We start from the raw sequence: 10,522 nt of genomic DNA, 5'->3' as shown, positions 1-10,522 counted from the left end.
ATTTCTTTCATGACAGTTCTGCAGAGTTTGCTTGTCAGAGACCCTGAGAATGTCAGTCTGAGCATAACACAAATGTCTTTCCATCTTTTCTATTAACTTTTAATGGGAATGAGAACAAATCCCCTAAAAGACTCTGCATCATCAAGCACCTGACATATCTTATGAACACTTTCAAGACCCAGGCACAAGAGCTGAAGCACTTACTCATTTATTGCTTTGATATTAAAAACAGAGAGTCCCAGAGCACAGGGGAGATAGGTTCCATTCTATGTACAGAAATTGCCTAGCTTCATATTCTGCATGGTACATCAGATTGAAAAAAAGCCCACAAACAAATAAAACAAAATAAAACAAAGCAAAACAAAACAAAAAAATACTTATATATTCCCATATGTCTGAGAGCTTTTCTGTGAAATCAGTACAGAGTCAAAGCAACAGAAAAGCTTCCAGATTTCTCTATTCCAGGCTGAGACAAGTTTGTAAATACTTCCAGAAATTGCCAACATGCCTGCAGGGTAACATTTCTAAAGTACACCTCCCTGATATGAAATGCAGAGCACCTTAACTTCTTCAGCCCTTCCCCAGTCACAACCAGCTGTAAATCCTGCCCTTCAGTTGTCGGAATATCTCATCATGAGGGATGCATTTTTTAGGCTGAGAAATACAAATCCACCTTGACAGAGCCAGTCAGGGCTATGCTGCTGATAGGTTTGTACCAAGCACTCCCAGTGTGAGAATAACCTACAGTGACACTAGCAGATAACATTTTTGCACTCTAACTTGTTGCCTGTATGGTTTATTCCAAACTCCCCACCTTTCCTCAGGAGAAACAAGCTGTATTGGCAGCAGAGGTGTTTTGAAGGTAACCCTGCACTTGTAGTAGGTAGCTTTGCAGGCACAACTCTTCACCCCTAGCTATCTAGCCTAAGTAACTTCCTTGCAATAGGAAGAGTTGAAACACACAGGCTACACTGGCAAGAGGATCTGAGCCTGAGCTGCCTTTCCCCCAGGAGGATATGGGTTCAGACAGTACAGAAGGACAGCATAAGGTGCTCTCACTACTAAGTAAGCTGGCACCAGGGAGGCTGCATGGGGAGGAACCCGTCATCATCAGGAAGGGAGCCCTTCAAATCAGCCAGTGTAGGTTACTGGGGTGGGGAGAATTGATACTGCCCTGATGGAAGCTCCTGATACCCGCATTTACCCTTACCCAGAGACTCAAAACAGAAAGGGAGGAAATGTTGAGAGAGAGGAAAGTGCAGCACTGAGGAAGCCAGGGCATCATTTTGCTCCAGCCTGTCTGCAGCAGCTTTCACAGCAGACCCAAGTCCCACAGGTGGAGGCACATTGCACCATGTACTCAGTGCCCCTCTCCCAACAGCAATCTCAAGTGGTCCCTTTAAAAATGGCTCTCACTAGTTTGGGAGTTCACTGGCACCAACTCATTGCCAGGAACCAAAGGTGCTAAACAGGGGTGGGAACAAGCTATTCATGGACAGTTGAGGAAATGCTGGATAGAAATAGAGGTGTTTGGTAACCTGACTGATAAAGAAGAAAGAGTGCAGATAGAGCTGGAGAAGTACTCAAGGTGGGAACAAGCTGTATAAAAATGAAATGTAGAAAAAATATGCTGGAGCAGAATAAAAGGACTCTATTCCCATCCCACCCTGGGATCCTGAACCACACTGTAGAGTAAATGAATGGCTTTATGTGTTGTGCTAGTGAGAGAGATCCCCATGAAGCAGTAGCTCAGCCTCAGCCCCTGCAGTCTCCAGGAAAGGAGCCCACATCCCTGCTGCAGTTGATGTGGCAGTCACCAGACTCAATAACTTGGCTTTGAGATGTGTGAGGTGTGGCTTTGGGTATGCAATAAAACCAGTGTTGAATAGAAAGTTGTCTGTTGGCACTCAGTGAAGGCAGAGAAAATTTCATGAGCCTGGGAATTACTGGAGGGGACTGACTAATTTTGGTAGTCCAAAAAGGTCTGTGCTGGGAAATAACTTCCATGCAATGCTTCTGAAATGTGGGGGTGGAGGCATTGTACTGAAGCCTTGAGCTGTGGGAGAGTATCATTCAAAGATATGTGATGTTAGCACAGGCCAGAACTTGCCTGAGCCAGGGGGTGCCTATTCATGGCTGGAACAGTCCTCCCTGCAGCAGGCTACAGATGTTACCCCTCTGTCAGCTGCAGCTCCAGCCATCGAGGAGGCTCCCTCCTGCCCTGGAGAGCACTGGTAGACCTCTGGTTGCTTTGGAGGTGCTAATAGTTTTGGGCTCTGGTGCAATGGAGATTCGCTCTGTGCCTGGTTTGCCAGCCTTCCTTGACCAGCAGAGACTGTTTTCTGGGGCAGGACCTCTCAACTCCAGCATAGATACAGTGTCCAGAAAAATAAAGTCCCCATCTGCTTTCCCATGATCCTAATCCTATCAAAGCCCATTTGAGTTTGGCATTTGTCTTGAATGCAAAATTTTCACTGCAGGGGAGAAATCTTCAAGCCTCTGTTCAGTTCCTGTTTCTTCTGCCTTTATTGGGAGGAATTGCTGTCTGCAATGAGAGACATTCCACATCACTGAGAAGGTGGGTACTGGGGTGCTAGGAGGGGAATGAGCAGAATAAACCCTTCCCTAGACTAAAAACAGTGTGAAACACCAGCAGTCAGGTATTCTGTGAACCTAGCTTTGCCAGGCAGCTAAAATCAAATTAATATAAGAAACAACACAAGGAAGCCAGAAATTATTTTGTTATCTTTCTGCTTGCTAGAATTCTGGGCCTGGACAGCAGCCAGCACTCCCTTCCCCAGTACAGGGCTGTGAAGCCTGGAGACTTTCTCCTTTATCTCTGAGATGCTCATTGCAATGTCTGCAAAGCACTAACAAGACATCTGATTGACCCAAATATATCAGTGATCACAGTTTCAGGAATGCTTAACATGCTGTAAATTGAACAGCTTGCCTGATGTTTAACCCTCTACCAATTATCTGGTTTTATAAATATTGCAACTTGTAAGCAGGATTATTAGCCAGAGGGCTGGCTCAGCTAAACTCTGGCTTGTACTCCTTTCAAAGAGTGCAGCTGGGAGGCAGAGTATTTGGAGGAAGTGATGTTTTCCCAGCTATTGATTTAAGGATGTAGTCACAGTATAGCTTGTTGATTAACTGCCTAGCTTACAAGAGGCAAGCTGTAATTCAAATGAATGTCATGCATAACTTGGAGGTTATGTCCACCTTAATAACAGGAAATCTAGTGTCCCTATCCATGGCAATGGTTCTTCTCTGGAGAGAAATCCCAGTGCAGACACTGGCAGCTGGATGCTCACTAGAAGCATAACTCACCTGAAAGAAACACAGTTTCATATAAAGCAAAATACACGTCCAACCTATGTATGGAATAAAATTAGTTTTTTGCTTTCAACAATTTTCCAGCAAGTTAGGAGTTCTCTTAAACCTATTTCAAACTAGAAAGTGGCAGAGAACAGAGGCAATTCTGTGTCATTTCTTTGGTAAAAATACTGTTGGATAAAAGCCTTCTGCTCAGAGTACTGTTCTCATCGACCACTGTGAAGGGTAGCAAACACCAGCTCCAAATCGCATACCTGGCGTTCACCGCGCAGCTCGTGTGGCTTCAAAGGGTGAAAATGTAAAGCGTCATCTGGCAATAAGGCTTCAGGGTCGGAACAGCACGAGACCCGAATTCTTGGGTAGCAAGAGGAATGTTTGACAGCTTGCATCGCCTTTGAGGGGCGCCAGGCTGGTATCTCTCATTATCATCATGACCCGTGCCGCCGGTGCCGCCGGCGGGTGCAGCGCGGACCCGGGAGCAGCAGGAGCTGCTGGTGCGACACGGCCGCGGCCGCACCGAACGGCGGGAAGGCGCCCGCTGCGCTCCGCCCGGGAATTTGAGTCAGAAGACAGGGAAAAAAAAGACAGGGAATTCAGCTTCTGGGTTTTTTTTTTTTTTTTTCCTTTTTTTTTTGTTGTTGTTTGGTTGGTTTTTGTGGGGTTTTTTTGTTGTTGTTTTTTTTTTTTTTTTCCTTTTCTTTGCGTTGTTTGTGGTGGGTTTGGGTTTTTGGTTTTTTTTTTTTTTTTTTTTTTTTTTTTTTTTTGCGGTGGCCGAGTTGTATATGTATGTATAACTGCGAGTTGTTAAGGTGTATTAGGAGAGTTTGAATGTTTTTAACAAAATTGCGGAAAAGAAAGAATTCCCTAATTCTTATTTTAAAAGAAAATAAACTGTATTCCATCCAACCTGGAAGACTGGAGTGTGGCTGAAAAACTGAGTTGTTATGATACCTCAAGAGAGCAGAAAGAGTTCAAGAGACGAGAAAGGATTTTTTTTTTCTTTCTCAGTAGTTAAGATTCTGAGTGCAGTGGTTTTGCTGCACTGATCCAACCTCAATAAGTACTTTGGAGGATAGCCACAGCAATGATAGCAGAAGTGAAAGGTGTTTAATCTCGTTCGGCTCACAAACGTGTTCTTTGCAAGAGAAGTCCCCAGTAAAATACTGAAAGAGCAGAGCTAAGCATCTTTGCCTTGAGAAGGCAGAAAAATTGAAATAGGGAATAGAGAAATAGCTACTCTTCTAAACACCTCACAGGGACACAACTTGAAAAGAAAGGCTGGCTGTCGTTCTCTCGGGTAGGATATCCCGCGAGGGGGGTTAACCCCTCTCGCGAGGGTTAAAATGCCAGGAAAAACTGGTCTGCAGACTCCGTGACACACCTGGTGCTTGAGCACCGCAAACATCCCGGTGTAAAAGGACGCGAAGGACGCCGCCCTCCGTGCAGGCGGGCCTCCAAGCGAAGCGGGAAGAACAGGTGATGCTCCATGGGGTCTCACCACCGCGCCTCGCCCTCGGTCACTGGCGGCCCTGCCCGGCAGGGAGCCCCGGCATCACGCAGCGGTGTGCGGGTGGGTCCGGTTCCGCTGCCGGGCGGACAGGTGTCTGTCCGGGTGTGCACCGCGCGGTGCTCGTGTTTGCAACGATCCCTTTGTGCAACCACCTGCCGGCTCCCGGCCACCGCGCGGTCCCGAGCGCCGGGCTGGAGGTGACGGGTGATGGAGCGGAGGGGGTGCCGCTCTGCCTCTCACCGCGGCGCGACCCTGCCGTGCGACCGGGGGCGGGAGGAGGCGCGGTCGCGCCCGGGGCTCCGCGGCCGCCCGTGCACCGGCGCGGGGGGCGGCCCCGCTGGCGTGCGTACCGCCTTCCTCTTCCCCTTCCCCCTCCCCTCTTTCCTCCCTCGGTGTGCAGGCTCTTTTGTGCTGCCTGCAGCGGCGAGGAGGAACCGGCGGGCCAAGCGCCCGCGCTGCAGCGCTCTCCCTTCCCGCGGGCGGGCGACCGGCTCGGCTCCCACGCCATCCGCAACCCTTCCGCTTCCTCGACGAGGCTCTCCGCCGCTTGTGGGACCGCCACCCCCACCGCGCAGACCATCGCCGTTTGAAGCGGAGGGCCACGCCGGGAGACGGGGAGGGCCGGGCGCGCCTCCCCCCGCCCTCGGCTCCCCCACGTGGTGCGGTGCCGGTGTCTCCTGGTCGCCGACAGAGCTGGGCGCACACGGCGTGGGGCAGCCGCCTGGGCTCGTGTGCTTCCGCCGCCGCTCCCCGGGCGGCAGATCCGGCCCGCGGCCATGCGCCAGCGCTGCGCTGAGCGGCCGAGCGGCGGGGCTGCACCGCCGCCGCGTCCCGCGGTAGCGGCGTGAAGCGGCGTGAGGATGAAGCGGGCGAGGCGGGCCGCACCGGGCCCCCTGCCCGTGCTGGGGCTGCTGCTGCTGGGCGCCCTGCCGGGGCTCTGGACGGTGCTGCTGCGGCGGGAGACGGCGGCGCTGCCGGAGCCGCGCCCGCCCGCCGGGCAGTCCCCGGGGCGATGGGGCTGGGGGCGCTCCCCGGCGGCGCGGGGCGAGTCCGGCGGCGGCGGGCAGAAAACTTTTCGGACGCTGCTGGCGGTGCCGGCGGCGGCGACGGACCGGGAGGAGCGGTACGCTGAGGAGCGGCTCGCTGTGACCAACTCGCAGCCGGCGGGCGACACCGCCTCCCCGGTGGAGCGGGGCATCTTCTGGAGCCGTGAGCTGGAAGAGCAGGTGCCGCCGGGCTTCGCGGCGGAGGAGGCGGCGGCGTGGCTGTCGGCCGCCCGCGCAGCCCGCGTGGCCTCGCTGGAGCGGGGCGGCTGCGGGCGCAGCTCCAACCGGCTGGCGCGGCTGTCGGACGGGAGCCGCGCCTGCGTCCGCTACGGCATCAACCCGGAGCAGATCCAGGGCGAGGCGCTCTCGTATCACCTGGCCGGGGTGCTGGGCATGCAGGAGCGGCTGCCGCCCATGGCCCTCGCCCTGGTGGAAGCCCGCGGGCGGCAGTGGGAGCCGGTGCGCGAGGAGCTGCGTGGCTCGCACTGGGCCGAGGGTGCCGTGGTCAGCCTGACCCGCTGGGTGGACAATCTCACCGCCGTGGTGGCTCCCGCGCCCTGGGGCGCCGAGACGGGCGCTGGCCGGCGGCTGCAGCCGCTGTCGGCGGGGGAGTTGGACGGGCTGTCGCCGTCGCAGCTGGTGGAGCTGGTGCAGTGGAGCGATCTGATCCTCTTCGACTACCTGACGGCCAACTTCGACCGCCTGGTCAGCAACCTCTTCAGCCTGCAGTGGGACCCGCGGGTGATGCTCCGCGCCACCAGCAACCTGCTCCGCGCCCCCGACGGCGGGCTCGTCTTCATGGACAACGAGGCGGGGCTGGTGCACGGCTACCGCCTCCTCGCCATGTGGGACCCCTACAACGAGCCGCTGCTCCGCTCCGTGTGCGTGTTCCGCGAGGGCACGGCCCGTCGGGTGGCCGAGCTGCACCGCCGCCGCAGCGCTGCCGCCGAGCTGCGCCGCCGGTACCGGGCGCGGGAGCCGCTCTGGGCGCGCCTCGGCTTCCTCTCCGAGCGCCAGGCCGAGCTCCTGCAGGCCCGCGTCGATTTCGTGCACCGCCACATCGCCCACTGCCGCGCCCAGGCCGCCGTGCTCTGAGCCCCGGGGCCGCAGCGCTCCGGCTTTCCTTTGCTCCCGGGCAGCGCGGCTGACTTGCCCCGGCAGCAGCCGCGGGCCGCAGCTGAGCCAGCCTGCCACCTCGGTTCCCCGTAGTCGCTGCGACTGCCGGGGACGGGGGAGATAATGGGCTACCTGCCTGCCGGGGCTGTCGAGAGCAGCGATTAATTCGCTTTGTCAAGGACTCTGAAGATGCAGAACACCATCGCTATAATTACGGCCCGGTTCCACTCCAGGACTCTGCCCCCAGAGTTGGAAAAATAAGAGGGTTCAGCATCTTCACTGCTTTCCCTTAATTCTCTTCATGAACTCACCCTCTTAAGAGACCCCATAGGAAAGCAGTTGTCTTTTGTCTGGATTGGGGTCGAGTAACTTGTTTCCTTCCAACGAAGGCAGGCAGAATTTTTTTTTATATATTATTCCTTTTGCAACGGCATATTTAAGTATGAATGTTGATATTCATAGACCAAGAACTGATTGCACAATACGGAAGCCCCTAACTAGTGAAACTTGTTTCCTAACAGTTTTCTTTAACGAGAGTGAACCTTTCCACTGATTGTTAAATCTTGTTGATGAAAAGTGTACAGGAAGCCCATATTCTTAGGGTTTTTTTTTTTGTGGATTCATTGGGTTAAACTGTTCTGATTCTTAAGGGTTTGTTTGTAATCATCATAATTTCATTTTACCTGTAAAGTAACTGACTAATGGGTGGCATAAGAAGATCTCCCATTTTTAAAAAATATTGCTACGTGCTAAGACTTTGACACAATAGTTAAAGTGGAGGAAAAACTGTTTCATGCACTTTACTTTGACTTTTTAATATTTTTTTAATAGAAGACCTTTTTATTTTACAAAGTCTGCCTTTTATGTACATTATATATGTTCATAAACTTTTCTGTAACATACTAAAGAAACTGATATTCCAGTAAAGTGTGTTAATGTTTTGCCTTCGGTGGCCAGGATGTTTGCCTGAGCTTTGACAAGGAAGCATGCATCTCCTAGGTCTTTCCTGATGGGTGATGGAGGTCACCACTTCACAGCTTGTCACTCGACTGAACAGAATGAACTTTTACTCAGTCCCTCTGAGGCAAGGAGGGGTAGAGTTTAGCTTTCCTAGGTGTTCCTGAAAAGGGAAAAGCTCTTGGAGTGGCTAAAGTAGTGTGAGTGCTTCATCTGAATAGACATTTATCTGGTTTTCAAAGCCTGAAATGGACTGCCTGGGCTAACCCCAAGATAACTGAAGCGGTTAGTTTCAGCAAACTGACAGAGCTGGTGTGGGCTAGCTGCTGTCAGCCTTTTTGGGTGCTGGGACTGGATACCAACCTGGCGCAGGTTCAGCTGTTCCTGCTTCAAAGGTTTGTCCAGGAATTGGAGTGCTTTCAGTGGTGTTCATACTGTCTTCCCATTTTGGTTATCTTTGCAATGAAGAACAGGAAAGCTTTTTAATCATTCTGAAATAGTTGATGGGTTTTTTTCCCCTACAGAATTCTGTTCTACGGCGAAGTAGTACCAGTGGACGTACAAAATAAAATATTGGCATCGCTTGCTTGCTTTTTTAAATGTACCAGTATTCATAGAAGAGGCCATTGTATGGCTCGAAATAACAGCCAGAATAAGGACAATGGATAAACTAATCCCTTTTAGACCCCAAATGCCAGTATATAACCTGCTATAATCAAACAGCAGCATAATCTCTTCTACATCTGGACTGGAAGCTCTCGATGAAGGCAGCAGCATGCCCCAGTGGCTGCTGTGCAAGTAGGTGCCAAGCACTAACCCTCCCTTGAACTCGGGAGGGCTGTGCATTCCTATCTACAGGAGGTCTTTGGTCTATTCATTATTTAGAGTAAACTTCACATAAAGACAATTTTCGTTGGCCATTACAGTGTTTTAGAGGTTTTGGGGGATAGTTTTTTTAGTAAGACAACAGTTTTGCAAACAAAATTAATGGTTAATTAATTAGATATGTTAGATAGTGCATCTCTGTGTATGAGTATTTATTTCAATATGTCCCAGCAGCCTGCAAGACTAGCTTTCGTTCAGCTGCTGAACTGTCAAGGCTCTCTATTGAGCTTGTATTTATAGTTCACTGCATTTATCTCTACGAACAATGCACAGAATCCCATGTGACATTCCCTTGTCATTTACATGATAATACAAAACTTAACTGTAATTCTTAATTCTTCTTTAGCATTGCTTTGTAACTGGAATGCAGCAGTTTCTGTCGCATTCACCTCATGAAAATATATTTAAATAATAAACTGCTAGCATACATTTTAAACCACTGTGAAGAGCAAACTGCTGTGCCGCAAGCATCTAAGGTTTTATTTCTGTTTAAGTACTTCTATAATTATGGCACAACTGTGGCTTTGATGGCTAATGAGAAGTAAATCTCATTTGCAATGTCTTTAGAGCCAGAGCCTAGCTAATTACCTCTTTCAAGAAGAAACATGATTTCCTATTTGGTGACTGGTGACTACCTCAAGTTATATATAAGTTTATATATAAGTTAAATATTCAAAAATGGTGTAGTTGTAGGTTGGTGTGAAACCTAGAGATGCTATGCTGGGGAAGCAGTGCCCTGGGAAATGTGTTCATTCAAAAAGGATGGACAAAACTAGCATAGATGGATGACGATACTTCATTCTGTTGCTCTATTTTATTCTTCTGGTGCAGATCATCTTCTGTAAAAGCTTTGAATTATCATTATATTAAGGTAAACTTACTCTTTTTCTGTGATTTCTTTAAGGCAACAATGCTTTAAGTAAATTAGTAAAAGTAAATTACTTTTTGCACGTATTTTAGCTGTATGTGCTGTGTTACATTTGACTATCCTGCAGAACCAAGGGATGAAACTCTGTAAAACTTGATGTGGTGTAATTTCAATGGCACTCCTCTAACTCTGCTTACTTCCAGTAGAGTTTCTTTTGAGTCAAAGTAATCAGACAGGCAAGGAATGCTGAGAACAGGAAGACTTCAGAACCTGAAAGTTGTGAGTAGAAGGTTGTCAGTAGTAGGATCGGCAGGTTCTGGCTATGCATTGCCAGCTGCTCAGCAGCACTTTACCTGGAGCTCAAGGAATTGTCTGCTCAACCTGTATGAGAATGGGGCTGTAGGGCTTTAGACCTCCCTCAGCAGAACACTTAAGGAAGCACTTCCCACTACTTTTCACAGGCTTTCCATAAAGTGTGTGTTGACAAAGTGGGCTGCACTGGTGCCTTGGTCAAATGTGGCCTCTTGCATAGATCTGAAGAGGCTGGGTGAGGGTCACAGCCCAGATGTGGTCTGGGTCTCTCCCAGGTGTGAGACAGGAGGTGTTTAACAAAGTAGGTAGGAGACGGTGCTTAACTGGTTACACAAGCTTCAGGGGAAAAAAACCAAACCAAACAAAAAACCCCAAACAGAACAGGGAAAAGTATCTAGAGAGGATGTATTTGAATACACTGTATTCAGTTCCGTATTCCTGTATGTTTCCCTAGTTAAATTCAGAATATCTCTCCTGATTTTTTCTTGC

The 10,522-nt window shown here is 50.2% G+C and overlaps 1 protein-coding gene across 1 annotated transcript; it reads left to right on the top strand.

Annotated features, from left to right (window-relative positions):
• The first annotated feature begins 5,372 nt into the window (after positions 1-5,372).
• Positions 5,373-9,807, top strand: FJX1 (four-jointed box kinase 1). The gene has a single exon (XM_053946827.1). The coding sequence runs from the start codon at positions 5,710-5,712 to the stop codon at positions 6,988-6,990; it is 1,281 nt and encodes a 426-aa protein (XP_053802802.1). The 5' UTR covers positions 5,373-5,709; the 3' UTR covers positions 6,991-9,807.
• Positions 9,808-10,522: the final 715 nt, after the last annotated feature.

This window comes from Vidua chalybeata, chromosome 6 (genome assembly GCF_026979565.1).
Source record: "Vidua chalybeata isolate OUT-0048 chromosome 6, bVidCha1 merged haplotype, whole genome shotgun sequence".
Taxonomy (NCBI): Eukaryota; Metazoa; Chordata; class Aves; order Passeriformes; family Viduidae; genus Vidua; species Vidua chalybeata.
This window is presented reverse-complemented; position numbering and strand designations above follow the sequence as displayed.

Bases quoted from the DNA above. Each gene is read 5' to 3' on its own strand.
- FJX1 (XM_053946827.1), top strand. From the start codon at position 5,710: ATGAAGCGGGCGAGGCGGGCCGCACCGGGCCCCCTGCCCGTGCTGGGG.